Below are 20490 nucleotides of genomic sequence, written 5' to 3'. Positions count from 1 at the left end.
GCCTCATCACCACCCACTATAAAAGGAGAGAGAGAACAGCCCACAAGCCTCTTCTGCCATTATTGTATCAACACCACATGCAAACACTGCTGCTGAGACCCTGTTCTTTTGTTTTTCCCAATCAAAGCATAATGAGTCTGCTAAAGTTACTAGTCTGACCAAGTTGTTAAACACAGTTAGTATTCAACTCAACTCATAACCACTGTCCAAGTATCCCAAACCCCAGGGAAGCTGTATCTGGTAAGGGTGTGCTGCTAATTATTTTGGTGCCCCAGTTTTGACCCATTGTTTAACGTTTAGTTAGTATATAGGCCTGTATGCACTGGACAAATGTGCATGTTTTTTGTTTTGTATGTTTGTTTGTGGTGTAATGTAAGTTAATTTATTGTGTGAGTCTCTTGTAAGCCTGTGCGGGCTGGGCATCTTGTGATTACAGTTGCATTGTGCAGGCACGGAATGACTTGGGTGGGGTTGGTTAGTTATTGACTTGTTGTGCTTCACTGCCTAATTTGTTTTCAAATGCAGTGTTGCGAATTTCTCAGTCCTCGTGCATTGAAATTTCACTTCACAGTATGCAGAATATGGGTACATTTCAAACGAAAGCACGTATAGGCTAAGTCAATTACAAAAACTGTTACGTTGTGGACGAACCATGATAAAGCACCACTTGTTTCGGCCTACAACAAGCCAGAGAGGGTCCACCTGCAATTAATTAACAATGATCATTTTGTATTTTTACGTTTCAACACAGTGTTTCAGACAGTGTAGGCGCCTAGGCTATAGCTGCATGTTGCGCATGCAGTCAGTGGCGACTGGCGAACCTGCCCAACACACACACGAGCAATAAAAGCAACAGCATTCCGTCAATCAATCAGGTGCTACCATGTGGTCTGTACGGTAGTGGTAGAGTCAGTGCGTGCGTGTTGTCACAGAATTCCACAGGTAACCGTTTTCGTTGTAACAGCGGTTTTGGAGGACTGCTCGACCCTCCCTCGCCCTAGTCCCTTGAGCGCACAGCCGCACACACATTTTACACACGCTCCCTCTCCTCCCCTGCACAAAGTGCGCGGACACACACACGCTACAGGGCGCATAGGCCGTCGTAGGAGCGGCTGACAGCGGCATCTCTCTCTCTCTCTCTCTCTCTCTCATACCTCACCAGTCGGAGCTGCAGGCAGGCATACAGCAGCGAGCAGCCAACAGGACAGTAGTACATGCAGGGGCAGCCTAAATAATAACGTTATCCTTTGTAGCGGCGTCCCGGCGCATCTTTTCTAACAGAAAGGAGAAAAACAAGGACAATTAACGCATCATAGGCTAATCTTCACCATCATCATCATGGAGCTGCTGGACAACAAGAAGCAACGTCGCGGATCATCAGCCGTGGTGAACCTCAAAGGCTTGCTGAAGAGAAACTGGCTCCTTATCGCCACGGTCGTTTCTGTGCTGTTAGGTATGTGATCAATCCCTCCCACCCATGCAACAATGCGATACACCTCACCTAGCCCAAGATTTAGACTCTGGTAGATGTATTTAATCAATTCTGACATTTAAAATGTCAGAATCGATAAAATACACCACGAGAGTCTAAATCTTCTAGGATAACACGCACCCCAGGCATTGTCTGACTGTCTAGATCATGTCTGTGGCTGCATGGGGGATCCATAAACCCACGCGGGATAGTAGCCTAAAATTATATACTGTCTACTGTGTATCATAATCTGACTGCTATTCTGCCTTGTGTTCTGTCGCCAATTGAAGAATAAGACACAAATGAAATCATCTTGAATCTATAAGGTTCTGCTCCGGGGTGGGAGGCATGCAGCTAGGGCAGGGGTTTGGGTTAACAGGGTGTGTGTGTGTGTGTGTGTGTTTGTGTGCGTGCGAGCGTGCACACGTGCGTGTGTGTGTGTGTGTGTGTGTGTATGTGCGTGTACGCTACTTTGGATGGGCGATGGCATTGCTTCTCTCTCGCATGGTGCTGATCTCACTTTCACCAGTGTGTCTGTGCCTGTAGCTCTGTCTCAGTCAAACGTGACTAGACTCAAGTGACAGGCTATAGCGCTTTCGCCCCTAAAATCCTCTATTGTGTTCGTTTTAACACTAAGTGTGTGCAAAATGGGTTTTTATGTGCAAATGGACCCAAAAAGGGTCTATTTGCTTACAAAATAACCTTTTTGGGTCCATCTGTTTCCATTTTGCACACTCAGAGTGTTATATTGAGCAGACCTGAGATTTTATTGTAGCTTATGAAGGCAGCAGTGTTTGCATTATGCAAGACAGTGGCCGGGATAAACAGCACAATAAAACGCATGACATTTACAGGAATTGGATTTTGTCCCCCCCACGTGTACACACACACACACACACACACACACACACACACACACACACACACACACACACACACACACACACACACACACACACACACACACACACACCTGTCTGTGTGATAATAGTGGGATTTTGACAGCTGCTCTCCCCTTTTTCTTTATAGAAATTTGAATGTGGTACGTACCACATAGAAAAGGAAACAGGCAGGCAGTGAAGCACATTACACTATGAGACAAAGCATAATTAAACAATTAAGTACAAGGTATAAAGTGCATACATGTGGTTTTGCAGCATTTTGTAACTGAAGTAACTTGTGCATAAAGTGCATTATTGCTTTGAAGTAATTGTGGATACGCTGTCAAGGTGCACTACTAGACAATTAGACTATACATGGGTTCAGGTGTGGTTGTCGAGTAACCTTTTTTAGATTGAACTTCATCTGTTGGAAGAGTGCGTCCTCAATTAACTTCAGGTGCACCGTAACATGTATCCAGTAGTCTATCCCATATCCTCCTGTCCTGTGTCTGGGAAGTTAACATTGACAAAAAAAAAGCATGGTGAAATACAATCTCTTATGGTCAAAAGTAGATCATTCCGGATAAAACAGCCCTGAACAAATGAAACACCATTTGTACACTCTCAGAGTTAAATGAACATTGCTTTTACAATATAAATTGGGGTCCCAGAGATTGAAATGCCCTTAAATGGGAGGCCGTAGCCTAATTCAGGTCAAACCTGGGGTCCTTGAAATTAAAATGGTTGAACATCACTGTTAGAGCCGTAAAAAGCTTCTCTTTTGGGGGTCCTTGGCATATATTTTCTAATGAAGGTCCGCAGGCTAACGAGTGTTGTTTTGGGGGTCCTTGACATGAAAAGGTTTGGAAACCAGCTGCTACCACTTGAAAACAGATGACGACGATGATGTCCCAGATGACCTGAGAGGTCTGGATAATTCTGGACTGGTCACAAAGATTATTTATTTTTAATGTCACTGGCATACTTTTTGAATTCCCTGTAGCGTGTTTTAACCGAGCATTGATCTTGTCTATGCCCAAAAAGGAGAATGTCAGGTTTGCTTTGCTTTAAAATGCTTACGGGCATGCAAACATTGTAAACATTGACTAAAGATTGATTGACCCAAGGCAAGCATGTGTCCTTTCTTCACTTTATTATAGTCACTCTCCACTAATGATTATGTTTAACACCAGTGGTACAAAGTAACTAAATACAGATACTCAAAGTGCTGTACTTATTTATAGTATTTATTACCAGTAAGACGCGCAAACGTGGGAAGCAAACGCAGCTCGTACATATTTGGGTTTTTTTAAGATTTATTTTTAAGTTATTTTTTTTTTAAGTTAAGTTATTTTTAAGTTAAGTTTTAGCCATAACCATATAAGGAGTCCCCAAAGCAGCTATACGTCCAAATATGGAGTGTGTTGCATCAATCACAAACAAATCACTCAGCTCCATATATGGGCACAAAGGTGGGACACACACACACAGACAGACATGATCTGCTAGGTCTCATAGTAAATGCTCACTGCGTTCGCAATAATTATTATTTACTTTACTGGAGTATTTCCAAATTTCAATACTTTTACTTCTACTCCACTACATCTCAGAGACAAATATTGCACCTTTTTTGTTTTACTCCACTGCAGTTAATATTTGAAAAATGTAGTTACTAGTTATATACTACTCAAACTAGAGCTGGTTGTCTGGGTTATAGGACCCCGCTGCAGTGGTGTCCGCTGAGAACTTAACCGGGATGACGGAATCTCTGACACAACGATATCTGGGTCATAAGGCCATATGTTGCTGAGAATATCTGGGCTGTAAGGCCAAATATCCTGTCTCGTAGGGAAGGCTTTGGAGCGTAGCAAATGCTGCTAACCTCTCCCTCTGCCAAGGGCAACAACCAGTCAACCACTCTTATAGGGTCGGCTGAATGCCCGTCACAACGCCGATGCTGTCCATATCCATATATGGAGTTTCTACATTGACCTGATGTCAGCACTAGATGTCTCTGTCGTCTCCATAATGTGGAACTCTCGTGATAGGCAGTGAGAGCCTTCGTTACAAGTTACTTTGAGGATTTTGAATGTTATTAAAAAACATAAGTTTACCAATTCAACCCTATGCTACAGTATATTTGGCTATTTGAAAGTGTCGCTTTGTGACACGTTGTGAGCTTGTAGATCTGCTGTTTTCAAAAGGTTTTTTATACATGACAAACTTGTGAAATGGAACATAGGCCGTACTGCATATTTTACATTTGGTACATTGGTACTTCTGGTAAAATGAAAACTGGGTCTGGTGGGGACCCCCAGGGGTCCTTGAAGGGGTTCACAAGGGGAGTCCAAAATGAGTTAAGCGTTATTCATAGTCTGATTTATCGGTGGTGAGGTGACCACCACAACTACAACATGACATCACGGAGCCGCGGTGAAGAGCAAACCACCGCTCTCCCCAGCCCTTCTCTCTGTTTTTACTCACCACCGCTCCAGGTTATTACAGCTCCGGTGGTCACCTCACCACCGAAAATCCAGACTATGAATAGGCAGCATCTTTGACTTCATTGTTATCGTTTGGCTATTCAAAATCAGCTGATCTGCAAGCTCACAATGGGTCGCAATGTGACCCGTTCTTCTTGCAGAAATGTTAACACAAATCTTCTCTTCTGAGGGTCCCTGGCACGATTCAGATGGTGGTCTGCGGACAAATGCATATCAATTTGCGGGGTCCTTGACTTGAAAATGTTTAGCTTCAGAACCATATAACACCGTCCAAGTGTTGTAGTACTCGAGTCCTTAACTTGTCTCGAGTCCGGTCTTGAGTCCACATTTTTATTTACTCTGTCTCATCTCGGTCTCGCCCTTAATTTGACTCGGTCTCGGACCAAGGGACTCGGGACCCCTCCCCGTACCGAGTCCACTCGAGTCACTACAATGCAATGAAATAATTGGATTATACCCATATTATGAGGTGCTCATTCACATTAACATTATAAGAGAGCTGCCTGGCGCTTTAACAGACAGTTAACAGAGTGCAGTTGACGTGCCTGCCTGCTCTCGCAATGTTTTCTGTACTTCATCAAATGTATCAAAATAAGAAAAACTCAATCTGGTCTCGGTCTCGACTCGAACTTGACCCCCCTCCCACACTAGCTCTTGAGTCAAAGCAAAACAGCGTGTCGATTGTTCTTCTCTCACTGGTTTAGTAGGCGTTATCTTTATTTCACTACTTTTTTCGGTTTATTTCTTCTTTCACTAGAAAAAACACAAATAATGCTTGTATGACTCTATGCTGCCGTCTCGGTTGTGTTTCCAATGGGTTCAGTTCCATGAGCACCGCATCATGATTGGTCGAATATCTTATGGTCTGAGTAGAGCACTATATACTAGAGCATTATATAGCATTTGCCAGAATTGGCCACAAAATGCGATTTGAATATTCCTTTTAAAACACCATGTGGGTTCGAATGATTCCAATGTCTAATGTATATAATTTATGCAGAAAAACGTTCTCTTTCTTTCTCTAGATGCACCGGTCCTTTATCGGCCGCGGTTGGTGCTGACAAATGCGCTCTCTTGCGAGATCAAATGAATGATTTATAATTATCTTAATAGCCTAATTCTTGTATAATGGTGTAGTTTAGATACAAGCCCGGGACTTATTTGGGGAACAGAGACGCATCGCTCCAACGATGTGCACATCGTGCTGAGCCTGCTGTGATAGAAGTTCTTACCTTGAAACGGGAAATAATCAAAGCAATGCTTTTGTTTTTTGTTTAAATCAAATTAAGGTAGGCTACGAGATAAATGTGTAACATACAGTAGGGAGCTTTAACGCGAGAGACAAGAATCCATGCATTGTTTTTACATCGCGTTTTCGGTCGTCGAGTCTCACTGTAAACTGTTTGCCTTGATGGCCTTCATGACAAGATGAATCACCGTTTCAGCTTGCCTTTACCTGTGTGATTAAACGTGTGAGCAAGTTAAAGTCAAAAGCCTACCGACTCCAAGGCTTATAACTCTATGCTTCGAGTCTGGAGGCAACTGTGGTTGCACTGACCGTGTCACGTCTCGTCTGCAAGGCTGCAGCTGGGTGCCCCTCTGTCACTATGTGGTCAGTGTGAAGTCTGGGCAGAGCGGTGCGAGGCAGCTGATTTATTCTTCATTGTATGCCGGTGTCGCATGGCAAATATAACTACCGGTAATCTACAAGCTCACAACGTGTTGCATCACCGACGCATTGTGGACTTTTAACTCTGCTCTGATTTTTTATATTAGAATATTCTTTTGAATATTCCATATTCGTTGGCAGCACTAATAGCATTCAGAGATTGTGGAATTGTTGTCTGGCCACGCGAGACGACATCAAAGCATCAGAAGTAGCAGATGCACAAGCTCGAAACGCGTCGCAAAGCAACTTGTTTTGAGCTTGTAGATCTGCTACTTTTATTTGAATCCTGAAAAAAGTAACAGTTATGGACATACAGTACAGTATGAGGTTCCCACCCGATGGAGACAAACTCCTAAATGATGCACTATTGCTCACTAATCTTCTTCACCAATGATTAGGTTTTAAGTAACACTATGATCATACAACAAAGTAAAGTATCTGTCATGGTACGGCTGATTCATAGAGTTTCTGTTGGCCAACTGCATGAGCAACTCTTATGAATCAGCCTATACTGTACCGTAATAATAACACATCAAGGCTTGTCAACAACATTGATTGCGAAATATTGCAAAAAAGATTCATGCTGATCTTATGCACAACCTGCGCATCGCAGCTGGGTTCCATTGATCACAGTTGCAGTGGAGCCAATTCCGTCCCCAGTGTGGGCCGGCCCTTACTATCTGATCTCATAGGACGGGCTGTCTGTCCACACTGTTGTTTACAAGTGATCAGATGAGATCAGATCAGTGCAGCTCCCTGCCATTCAGCAACACTCTGTCGGGCAGAAACCTCTTATCTCCATATTCTAACTTGTTGTGTTGTCTTTTTCGTAAATGACTACAGCGTCACACACAAAAGCATCAAAAGTATAGCAGAGCTGCTACTTTTTACAGTCCGACAAGCATTAGTCCGACACCCTGCCCCAAACCCTAATCTAACCCTAATAACCGCATGCGGAAGCCATGGGTGAGTCTTAACCAGCAGTGCAGCTCAGCCACACGGCCCACACGTCAGTCTTAACCGGCTACATTATGCACCCCCTTCCAATCTGGATTGGCCAAAAACCTGCCCGGTGTGAGCATACTGCATAGTCCTAAAGAAACATTTCTATCAGCCTTGTTGCTGGCATGGCAAATAAAGACCTTGAAACTTCAATTGCCAAAGTACCTTTTTTTTAGTCCATGATATAGTGAAGTGCTATACCTACCGGCCCCTAGCTAGCAGTGATGCATTAAGCAATAAAAGGAGTTGCCTTGCCTCGGCCTCCAACATTGGCAGACAACCTTAGGCCATGCAGCTCATAATGGCAGTGGATGGAGCGGCCGCAGTATCAAAGGTGTCAGGTTTGAAATGGATCAGTGCTCCTGGAATCCTTACAGAGTTTTGTTGGAATGCAACTTCAAAGAATGCTGAACACCAAGAAAGCATTTTTGTAGCATTTTGTATCTTCATATTATAATGGAGTGCGCCAGTGGCTTTGTGGTTAGAGTGTCTACCCTGAGACTGTCTGGGAGTTATAGGGGTTTGATCCCCGACCGGGGCAGAGCCTCGCTGCTTGGCAGTGGCACTCAGCATCAATAAGGGTTGGATCATTGGTGGACTATATGGACAGTTCAGAAACCTGCCTACCAGTGACATCATTCATGGGTTGATGTCACAGCTAGGCAGGTTTCTGAACAGTATAAGGGTTTAAATCATGAAAATAAAGAAGAGGATCCAAGGCACTCTGTTCCAGTGAGGTGAAAAAAAAAACCTTTATTGTAAGTTAAGGCATGGCAAAGATCATTACACAAAAAGGTTTCGGCAATCAGCCTTCCCAGTATATTAAAGGGTTGTTTTGGGACAGCCTGGTGGACCCTCCGTGGACCCCACACCCCACTTTGAGACACACACACACACACACACACACACACACACACACACACACACACACACACACACACACACACACACACACACAGTAGCCTAGTCTAATTTACAGATCCCTCCGTTTTCCATCGAAGCATCTCGTTTGAAGGACTGAACACAATCCATCCCATTCTATCCACATCCCCCTTGATACCGCGGCGACTGTGTGCTATGATTACATGCATTCACTGTGTCACTCAGGGGCGTCGTTTAAAGGTCCCAGGGGATGACAACTGCCATGCAGGCCCTAGCGTTCACATTCAATCACATTTTCTCTCTACCACTCTCTCTAGCACTGAGTCAAATCATTGCAGATTTGACTGTTGTGTTATTCATACTGGAATCTGACACTGCGTGCACGACACTGCACGTGTGTGTGCGTGCGTGCATGCACGGTTCATGTGTGTTCACGTGTGTTAAGGGTGTTCTTTATGGGAAATAGCAGATCTATAAGCTCAGACAAAAAAGTGAGCTTGTAGCTCAGCTATCTTTATATTCAAAACGTGTTTGTGGGTCTGCTATACTTTTGATGCTTTGTATGACTCTGATGATCAATCATGATCAATGATTCATTTATGGAAGAAAAAAATCTTATATATCTCATATATAATCTTATATATCTCCATCAGTGACGGATCACCCCCCCCCCCCCCCCCCCCCGAAGGCCGTGGCACAACACCAAATCAAAAGGCCCCATTCATGTACTTTTCACGTTGATACTTGTCACGACTGATCTCCATATAAAACATAGAGATGTGAGGTTTCTGCCCGACAGCAACAATAATAAAGAAAGTGGAACTTGTATATTGTCATACTCATACTATCGCTGCAGTTTACAGGAGGAAAGGTTATTGTGTAACACATGACTGTCCTGTCATGAGGACAGTCTGTCCTGTTCTGTGTGAGTTTGGACGTCAAGGAAGCAGGTGGAGATGACATGACGCCGTTCCTATGGAAACGTAAAGGCAGTGGTGGAAAAAGTATACTCAAATGTTTTACAAATGTGATACTTTTACTCAAATAGTAAAAGTATCAATACTGCAATATAGAAATACTATACTACTAAAGCACGGCTATTTTCAATTGGCTGAAATGTATTGAATTGATTGAGCTGAAGTGGTTAATGTATGGTTTGTAATAATAATCAAAATCTACAAAGTAACTAAGGTTTTCAAATAAATGTAGTGGATTAAAAGTACAATATTTGCCTCTGAAATGTAGTAGAGTAGAGGTAAAAGTATTGGAAATTGGAAATACTCAGTAAAGTATAAATACCTCAAAATTACAGTACTTAAGTAAATGTACTTTTCTTTCCGCTCGCCAACCTTGATGTGGACTGTCCATGTTTAGAACGATGCAAAGCACAGTTCTTCATTTGGTATTCTGCAGTGGTGGGAAAAGTACAAAACGTTTTTACTTAAAGTAAAAGTATCAATACCGCAATGCAGAAATACACTGTACCAAAAGTACTCATGATGCAGAAAGTTCTGTTTCACAAGGTATATTTGCATTAAAATCTTTTGAATCTAGAATATCTACAAGCTCACAATGTGTCGCATTACGACGTATTGCATACAACAGATGTAGGTTTAGATTTGGAGCATCATTTCGACTGTCTGGTTTTTGTTCTCAATGTGAGTGCGTTATCCAAGATATTTATCTGCAGGTTTGAGGTATTTTGAGATACACAAAGTAGGGGTAGGACGACACATTTTCATGAAACTTCTTCCTGTGTGTGCGTGTGCGTGTGTGCGTGCGTGCGTGCGTGCGTGCGTGCGTGCGTGCGTCTGTTCCAGGGATCGCCCTGGGGGTGGTGGTGAGGGAGTACACTTCTCTGTCTCACCTGCACAAGCAGTACTTTGGCTTCCCTGGAGAGATCCTGATGAGGATGCTGAAGCTGGTCATCCTGCCGCTCATCATCTCCAGCATGATTACAGGTACGCCTCGTTAACCTTGACTAGACCTGTACGTGCCTGTTGCAGTCGGCCACCGACCCACTTGGGAACGATGCAACTTGGGAACCTATATATAGCACCCGTTTTAACTGTCAGCCGGTGTCCCACATGGAGATCTGTGTATGTGCCTGTGTACCTGTGTGTGAAGTGGGCAAACTGACTGTGAAAAGTGTACTTGGCAATCAATTGGGCCCACTTGCAGAGCCTGATTGGTTGAGCCTCAATTGGCTGAGGCAGAGGCTGGAAATTGCACAGGTGAAAGGAGTTGGCCTCATTAGGCCCACTGGCAGAGCCTGACCAGAGCCTTTTTTTTTAATACTGTTTTTATTAGGCATTTTGTATATGACATAACAAGAATATCATTGACAGATAATGAGTAATTAAGTGATATAAATTTAAAAAATAGTGTAAATGTTCCAAACTGACCAGAGCCTTTTGTGGTGGTATATGTACAGTAACAATCAATGGAAATCAGACTTTGAATATAGGGGACAAATTAGCACATTCCACACCAAGCCAACCTGGGACACGAAGCAAGAGTGTACAGTGCACTGAAGTCCCCTCAGTCAACCCCCACCACTCTTGGCCCTCTCTCTCTCTCTCTCTCACTCACTCACTGCCTTGCTCTCTCCCACAATGTTAATGTTACGTTAGTAAAGTTACACCTATTTTATGTAAATAACATGGTAAAATGTGCAGCATTGGGAGGTAAAGGGGAGACACTTTAATTGTGAAGGGACGACAGGATGAGGAAAGGTGTTGTTGCTAATTGTCTAGAGTAATGGCTGCGTGTGATATTGAACAGTCAAACTATTCCTATCAATATACGGCTGTATCAACAAAATAATTATGTCATAGGTATATGGGGGCCTCATATTTGGTCTTGAAACGGGCCTCCAGATTCCTAAGGCCGCCCCTGCATATTGTTAGTGACAAATTACTGGATATTCTGAAGAAACCACGACCCAATCCCTAAAGTAGTCTAATCCCTAATGGAGGATGTGTTCCGTCACCTGACCTCAGGCTAATGGATTCTTTATAATCCATTTTTACAAAACAATGGTGTGGCATGATGACTTGAAGTGGTTTCCAAGCTGTCAGTGATTCTCACATTATTTATTTATTTAACCGATTAAAACCCAGAAAACAAATATACGAGCACATAGCGTGTCACTTTGTGCTGCGCTATGAGCTTTTAGATCTTGCACACTTCTGCAAATGTGTGAAAATATTTTAATATATATTTAATATGTTTTAAAGGGAACTCCGAAACTCTTTGCTTCGGGTGGTTACAATAATGTTCAACGCCAAAAAAACAATTAAATCGTTAATCGCAATTATTTGTGTGACAAAAACTAACAACGTGATCCCTAGTATCAATATTATATCCATAATATATATATATATATATATATATACATATCATGATATTAGACTGGATATTGTCCGTGGTGTTGGATTATTGTATTGTACTGTGTACTGTGATATGGCATAAACGTGTTCTATAAAAAATATAAATATCGGATCGGGAAAAATTGGTATCGGCAAATATTCTAAATCGAATGATCGGAATCGGATCTGGAGCACAAAAAAAAAAGTGATCTCGACATCCCCATCTACAGGGGTTGATAACGGAATCTTGTGTGTCTACAGGCGTTGCAGCGCTGGACTCTGAGGTTTCTGGAAAGATCGGCCTGCGAGCCGTCGTCTATTACTTCTCCACCACCATCATCGCCGTCATCCTGGGTGAGAGCATGCCATGCGTTATCATCTCCTCATGTCCTCAATGCTATACGGTTCTGTCATCCTGGGTGAGAGCATGCCATGCGTTATCATCTCCTCATGTCCTCAATGCTATACGGTTCTGTCATCCTGGGTGAGAGCATGCCGTGCGTTATCATCTCCTCATGTCCTCAATGCTATACGGTTCTGTCATCCTGGGTGAGAGCATGCCATGCGTTATCATCTCCTCATGTCCTCAATGCTATACGGTTCTGTCATCCTGGGTGAGAGCATGCCATGCGTTATCATCTCCTCATGTCCTCAATGCTATACGGTTCTGTCATCCTGGGTGCATGAGAGCATGCCATGCGTTATCATCTCCTCATGTCCTCAATGCTATACGGTTCTGTCATCCTGGGTGAGAGCATGCCATGCGTTATCATCTCCTCATGTCCTCAATGCTATACGGTTCTGTCATCCGGGGTGAGAGCATGCCGTGCGTTATCATCTCCTCATGTCCTCAATGCTATACGGTTCTGTCATCCTGGGTGAGAGCATGCCATGCCTTATCATCTCCTCATGTCCTCAATGCTATACGGTTCTGGTTCTTTGGACAAGACAAACAATGTGACAATCGTTCAAAAGGCAAGTCAGGGAACCTTTTTTTGTACATACTATAAATAAAACAGTGTCATTCCGTTACAAATACTACAAACAAATCCCTAGTTTAATCTTTGCACAAGAAAATAAGGCTGTCAGTCATTCCACTCTGCTGTGCACCGCTACGACGACAGCCCACATCGTCTGTGAGCGCTGTAGTCATGTCTGTGAGCGCTGTAGTCATGTCTGTGAGCGCTGTAGTCATGTCTGTGAGCGCTGTAGTCATGTCTGTGAGCTCTGTAGTCATGTCTGTGAGCGCTGTAGTCATGTCTGTGAGCGCTGTAGTCATGTCTGTGAGCGCTGTAGTCATGTCTGTGAGCGCTGTAGTCATGTCTGTGAGCGCTGTAGTCATGTCTGTGAGCGCTGTAGTCATGTCTGTGAGCGCTGTAGTCATGTCTGTGAGCACTGTAGTCATGTCTGTCACCATCGCCAAGCAGTAGAATATTGTAAACATCTGTGATCCATCAGGTATCGTGACATATAGGTTTTTTTCGGGGAGGAAAAATGTTTTCTGGATTTAGAAGATATTTGTAGAATCTGGTCTCAGGTCTTAATGGATTAAACACCTGTCCTCTACACCAGGTATCATCTTGGTGATGACCATCAAGCCTGGAGTGAGCCAGACGGCGGACCACATTGAACGGGAGGGGACCACCCCCAACGTGACCACAGTGGACACCCTGCTGGACCTCGTCAGGTGAAAATATTTTTGTTTAGTCCACCCCCGAACGCACACAGTGACACGCATGTGAGCGAGCAAATAGCATTGCGGGATGGAGGAGCACGTTTCAGATTGTCGATCAGCTACTTTCGCTGTTTGATTTCTCTTAACCCATTCTGACCTGAGATCAGATTCATACGAGGTTTCCACTGGACACACACTGGTCTGATGAACCCATTCTGACCTGAGATCAGATTCTAAAAATGTCAGTCGTTCTTCGAAATTTTCAAAAATAGCAGACCTACAAGCTCGTATCGCGCCACTCGGTGGCGCGATATGAGCTTGTAGATCTGCTATTTTTCAATAGCTAAAGCATAACATGATGCCAACACCAAAATGGGTGCCCGGTCAGAATGGGTTAATGTTGGTGTAAGGTCGTCGAGGCTATTGCAAGTGCTACTGGCTAAGATAGAGTACGCCGGAGGATTTGGAATATTGTGTGAGGGGACATGCCAGTATGTGCTGTTCTTTTTACTACAATATCTGTCCTAATTTACCTTAATGTGTGCCATATTGCCAACCTCCAAAATGTTTACTATAATGTCAGAGGGAACCTGCGTGGGCCTTTGGATGAAAACAAATCACGCTGGATTTATAGACTTTGTTACGGGGCCATGCGCTAAAAATAGCAGAGGTTGTTGATAGGCTATTTTTAGGCGCATGCATGACGCCGATACGAGACACCCAATGAAGTATATATAAATAAATCATGCTTCAGTTTTGCAGACCAAGGTTATTACAGTTATAACTAAATAAAGGAAACTAAAATTGAAGACATTTTTATGAAATAAACGATAACAAACTGAAACTGTATTGAGTGTTTACAAAGCTGACTAAAACAAACTATGCTATTGACAACGTGCCCTTAGTTTTCGTTTGTGGATGGTTGGTGGTGGAATACTAATACATCTTTTGTCAAGTTTTTATTACACACTCAATCCTGCACCTGAAAAATAAGCATAAAAAAAAACTATTAGCATTTTCAAAAATAGAAACTAAATACAAACTGACAAATCCACTCTAAAAAAACAAATTAAAACTAACTGAATTAAAAAAATAATATATATATATATATATATATTCAAAACGATTATAAGCTTTCAGGCCACTATTCATTCCCACATACTGTTTGTACATTCCCCCATTGCCTCTAAAGACCTATTCATACTCCAGTTTTAGGTGATAAGGTGACCACCGTGGTTAGTAAAAACAGAGAGATGTGTTTGGGTGAGTGGTGACTCACTTACCACCACGGCTCAGTGACATCATGTTGTAGTTTTCGGTGGTCACCTTATCACCTAAAATTGGAGTATGAGTATAAGGCCGTTAGATTATCAGACTTCCCACGTATCCTGGGGATACGTGGGATATTGTCTTGGTGTTATGTTGTTCTGTGAAACAGATGCATGAGTCAGAAGAGGAATATCCTTGAGGGACAATAAATATTCTTATTATTCCATCATTCCCATCATCACCTCCAACTGTCTTCTTCTCCTGTCAACAGAAACATGTTTCCTGAAAACCTGGTGCAGGCTTGTTTTCAACAGGTCAGTAAAATACTTTATCTGATGATGTGAATGTGAATGTTTCAAATATCTTGGAGCAATCGTGTCCGATGAAGAATCCAAACGGGAGGTCCTTGCCAGAATTGCGCAAACAACTGCTGCCCTGGCAAAACTCAAGCCCATATGGAAAGACAAAAACATCAGTCTGGCATCAAAGGTGACACTACTGCGATCACTTGTCATGGCAGTCCTTCTTTATGCTTGTGAAACTTGGACCCTTACAGCTGAGCTTCAGAGGAGAATACAGAGCATGGAGATGAGATGCTACAGAAGACTCATGGGTATCTCCTACACCCAACACGTCACAAACGAGGTAGTAGTACGGCAAAAGATCAGCCAAGCCATTGGCCCACATGATGACCTTCTTACTACTGTCATAAAGCGTAAACTGAGGTGGTACGGAGTCCGGACACATCACCAGATCCTCAGGCCTCGCAAAGACCATCCTGCAAGGCACCGTACGAGGTGGCAGGAAAAGAGGGAGACAAAAGAAAAGATGGGAAGATAACATCGGAGAATGGACACACTTGAAACTCAGCGAGGCAATGAGAGCTGCCGAGGACAGAGAGGGATGGAGAGAGCTGGTCAACAGGTCGTCTGTGGTGCCCCAAAGACCCTCCGGGGTTACGGGATAGGTGAATGTGAAACGCTGTCGTCTCTGCCGGGTGGAAACCTCATATGTCCAACGCTGTTGCTTTTCAGGATTCAAATTCAAATGCAGCAGATCTACAAGCTCGAAATGTGTCGCTTTGTGCCACATTTCGAGCTTTCGGATCTGCTATACTTTTGATGCTCTTGTGTGACGATGTAGCATGATCAAATAAGAACGTTAATTTACGAAAAAACACAAAAAGTTAGAATATGGAGACGGAGAGTGACATTGTGAATCTAAACTCCATTGCAGGGTTAACCCTGTTGCGTTCACACGAGGCATGTGCAAAGATGCAAAAGATCACAGCCTATTTTGCTCACTGACGACGTCAGGCGTGCGTCCATACCCATAGTGAGTCTCACCTACAGGTCTTTTTGGACCTATAGGCATTATTTTTTGTCAGACAGAACAGGGGAAAAGAAAAAGCAGGGAGGAGGAATATAGAACAATTTGATTGGCTCATGCTTCGCTGCGTCATTGCAGCTACAGCTGTAGCTTTGTAACTTTGCATCTGCGAGTTGAACCCAGCTCTGCTTCGATTTGTAGCTTTGTAGCTTTTGCAGCAGCTTCAAACGTCGGATTTGCTTCGTAGCTTCATGTTGCTATAGACTGTATCTTTGCCTTTGTGAACATACCATAATAATACTAACCATTCCACAGCAGTACAAGACTAAACAAAAAAAAGTGTCCGCCCTGAAACTGGGAGGTCGCGGTTCGATTCCCGGCTGGGTCATACCAAAGACTGTAAAAAATGGGACCCAATGCCTCCCTACTTGACACTCAGCATCAATGGGTTGGATTGGGGGGTCAAATCTACTAATCAAATGATTCCCGAGCGCGGCACAGCTGCAGCTCACCGCTCCTTGGCTGCGGCTCAACTGCTCCAAGAGATGGGTCAAATGCGGAGAACAAATTTCACTGCGGTAACGTGTGTGACAAATCGTACGACTTTGCCTTTGATTCCACTGCAGTACAAGACGAAGCGCAAAGAGCTGGAGCCGGCCAGGGTGACGACGGAGAACGCCACTACGATCCAGCCTCTCACCACCAGCCTCATGGCAGCCATGGAGGTAGGTGTGAGCGAGTTGCCATGTCGAACGTTGCGAAGTTCACCTGGGCCAACTCTGCCCTGTCCGAGTTGCAACCCGGTAGGCAAGTCGAATAGTTTACTAGAATACTAAATCCTCCCCCCCCCCCAGAGCAGAACGCTCCCTATCTCTATGATGGTCCGTCTCACCCAATCACAAGCCAATGCGCTCCCTTCAGCCCCAGAAAACGGAGTCGCGCTTTAATCGCCGCCTATGAGCAAGGCATTCTCACTTCCTACTCCTCCTGCTTAAATACTTGGTCTGGTCAAATTTGAGGTCTAATGCATGGATATGAAGAGTGTCGAGACCTGAGGAAGTTCCTGCCTTCTTTGACGTTGTTTAACTTGTTTACAATGGTTTTAATATAGCAACATGTTGCCTTGTTATCAATTAGGTCTGCATTCCTTCGTCAGTCACGTGACAAACTTTCAAATTCCATCGTCAGTCACATAACAACCCTGTCTATAAGAGGAATGCAAGAACGCTCACCCCCAAAATGCATGCTCACAGTGGGTCAAATCTGCCAAATCTCAGTAAAACTTTATGCCCAACCCTAATCTTAACCTCAATAAAACTACGCCAAACCTAACCTTATCCTCGGTAAAACTATGCCTAGGCCTAACCTTATTCCTAAACTTCATCTTATAAAAACTATGTCTAGGGGTGCATACTCAGTGCAGCGTAAAACCATGACTTTAAAGGGGTTCTTCCCAGTGTGTTAAAAGGCGATGCCAAGTGGTCCCGACCAAGCATCTGTATGTGAAGAGAAGGGTTGGAGAATGCATTGCTGTCAGTTGATAATACATGTGTAAATAGTAAATACAGAGCAACGTGGCAGTCAGACCCCCCTATCTTTTCCTTGCAGCTGTGGGGACGATATATCACCGTGCGTGGGTCTGCAGTTTGCCTCAGCACTCTCTGCTCTCAGCCAAAACATGACAACAATGGTCCCATTTACACCCTGCATTATTAACATGCTTCCTGGGTGATTGGTTTTAATTGGGTGTGGTTAAAATGCTACTAAATCCAGTCGTAATTGCAGCAGAAATGCATTAGCAAACACAATTTACAATTTAGGTATTTAGCAGACGCTATTTCTTGCAAGTAGAAATTAATGCGGGTCTTAGAGGGTTAATCTAGAGAGAGACTTAAAAGTAAGCAAGAACAACACATGGTAATACATCAAATACATATAAATTGTCATATGCTATCTAAATTAAATAATGAACAGACAGACAGACAGACAGACATTTAAGCTGACCTGCATGTTATCATCCAGGTCAAATTTGTTATCATCCAGGTCAAATTCATCCTTGAATGGAATGTAATTAGGAAGCCTGGCACTGCTTGTTGCCGTGTGTGTGTGTGTGTGTGTGTGTGTGTGTGTGTGTGTGTGTGTGTGTGTGTGTGTGTGTGTGTGTGTGTGTGTGTGTGTGTGTGTGTGTGTGTGTGTGTGTGTGTGTGTGTGTGTGTGTGTGTGTGTGTGTGTGTGTGTGTGTGTGTGTGTGTGTGTGTGTGTGTGTGTGTGTGTGTGTGTGTGTGTGTGTGTGTGTGTGTGTGTGTGTGTGTGTGTGTGTGTGTGTGTGTGTGTGTGTGTGTGTGTGTGTGCGTGCGTGCGTGCGTGCGTGCGTGCGTGCGTGCGCAGATCTGCAAGCTCACCGGCGAAGGTCAGAGTGCTCTGATCCCATGCACAGAAAACGGTGCAGCTGATCAATGGCTCTTTAGAGTCAGTGAGCTGAAAAGGTAGTAAAAAGAAGAGCTTCCTAGAGCCCCGGAATGCTCACTGACCCAGCATGAATGGGTTTCTCTTCTCTTCTCTTCTCTTCTCTTCTCTTCTCTTCTCTTCTCTTCTCTTCTCTTCTCTTCTACCAGGGAGTATAAGATCGTATTCTTTCTCTCCTCTCCTGTTCTCAGAACATCACCAAGGAGTATAAGATCGTCGGGGCGTATACTGATGGAATCAACGTGCTGGGCCTCATCGTGTTCTGCGTGGCCTTCGGCCTCGTCATCGGGAAGATGGGCGAGCGAGGGAGGATCCTGCTGGAGTTCTTCGACGCTTTGAATGAAGCCACCATGAAACTGGTCCAGATAATCATGTGGTATATGTATAATGTTATTCAATATTAACCACATGAACCCTATTCTGGTATATGTCATACTGTAGGTAATATAGGCACACAATTGGCAAAACACAAGCTAATATATGCAAGCGCACCCCATTCGAATGCTATCGTATAACTGAATCGTAAATAATGTTGTTGGGAGTGCATTTTCCCCAACTGAGATAATGGGGTGAAAGCCACGCCAAATCAGTAGTACGGTGGTACAGTCGGTAGTGCTGTCGCCTCACAGCTAGAAGGTCCTGGGTTTGATTCCCGCTCGGGACGCTGTGGGCGCTGGGGCCGTGTTCTCTCCTCCGTGTCATCAGTGCCCATACCCGAGGCGGGGTTGGTGAAAGGGCCTTTCTGTGTGGAGTTTGCATGTTCTCCCCGTGTCCCCTAGGGTAGGTACCCTCACAAACGAGCTTGTAGTTCTGCTATTTATTTGAAAAATCGTGAAAATGTGGCGCAAATCTTTTAATATTATATTCTTTCAGAGTGAACGTTTTTAACTCTACCCTGGAACAACATATTTTCAGATTGGGGTCGGCGGCCAATTACATATATAATGTTGGGGTCCGTGACATGAGATAGTTTGAGCACCACTGATATAGAAACAGAGGTTTTTCAGACATTGTGTAGAATCTGGTCTCAGGTCTAAAGGGGTTAAGCGCTCAGTGTCTGACTTGTCCTTTGCAGCTACATGCCTGTGGGAATCCTGTTCCTGATCGCCGCCAAGATCATCGAGGTGGATGACTGGGAGATCTTCAGGAAGATGGGCCTCTACATGGTCACGGTGCTGAGCGGGTAACACGCACGCACGCACGACATGGTGACTGTGCTGAGCGGGTAACACCCTTATAGTACCAAACGTGAAAGTCCTCATTGTGCAGAATGTGTCTCATTTCAAGTTTTCTAAATGTATAACAATCTTTTGAGAATAGCATATCTACAGTACTAGCTCAGAACGCGTCGCTCTGAGATGCGCCAAATATGTACAGGGGCTGAAGTGGTTAATGTACGTTTTGTCATAATAATCACAGTAAAAGTAGGCTAGTGAAAAGTGATACCTAAAATGTTGGCTTGAGTAAATGTACTTAGTTACTTTCCACCACACGCACGCACGCACACACACAGGGATTTACGGCTGACATTTGGGGCTGATTCGCGCTCCAGAGATCCTGTAAAAGAAAAAAGCTGAGCTCTGTGTGTGCGCTGATAAGGGCCAAGGACATTTAAAAGTGCTCGGGCTGCAGATGCGGTTAATGAGAGCATGGGTCGGCCGTTCAGCCCCTCCTCCGCCTCTAAATCTTAACGGACATGGGCTTAAATACTATGGACAGTAAATCCCGGTCGCGTTAACTCGCTCGGCGGTGCTCGGGTTGTGTGTGCTCAGAGGGAGGATGGCTGCGTCTGGGAACGTCGCAAGTGTGTCCACTCACGCAGCAACCAGGGAGGTTAATGGTGAATCGTTTTAAACCGTTAAACCAATTATAGGATTTGTAACCCATTGACACATTGACTACCAGTATTTAAAACATCTTCTATCCTGTTGCCTGCCGAGTTTTCGGAGAGTTCTTTTCACTAACCTTTGA

General features: G+C 43.9%; 1 protein-coding gene across 1 annotated transcript in view; it reads left to right on the top strand.

Annotated features, from left to right (window-relative positions):
• Positions 1-1338: 1338 nt before the first annotated feature.
• Positions 1339-20490, top strand: part of slc1a1 (solute carrier family 1 member 1) — a gene marked incomplete at both ends in the record, with an annotated part of 52150 nt that continues 32998 nt past the window's right edge. Inside the window, 8 exons of the mRNA XM_080792287.1 lie at positions 1339-1453; positions 10230-10370; positions 12042-12134; positions 13353-13467; positions 14996-15038; positions 16680-16778; positions 18711-18895; positions 19595-19702. Coding sequence (XP_080648413.1) covers positions 1339-1453; positions 10230-10370; positions 12042-12134; positions 13353-13467; positions 14996-15038; positions 16680-16778; positions 18711-18895; positions 19595-19702 — 899 coding nt within the window. The remainder of the gene's footprint in view (positions 1454-10229; positions 10371-12041; positions 12135-13352; positions 13468-14995; positions 15039-16679; positions 16779-18710; positions 18896-19594; positions 19703-20490) is intronic.

The sequence above is a fragment of the Protomyctophum bolini genome (genome assembly GCF_963924005.1).
Source record: "Protomyctophum bolini genome assembly, chromosome: 20".
Lineage (NCBI taxonomy): Eukaryota > Metazoa > Chordata > Actinopteri > Myctophiformes > Myctophidae > Protomyctophum > Protomyctophum bolini.
This window is presented reverse-complemented; position numbering and strand designations above follow the sequence as displayed.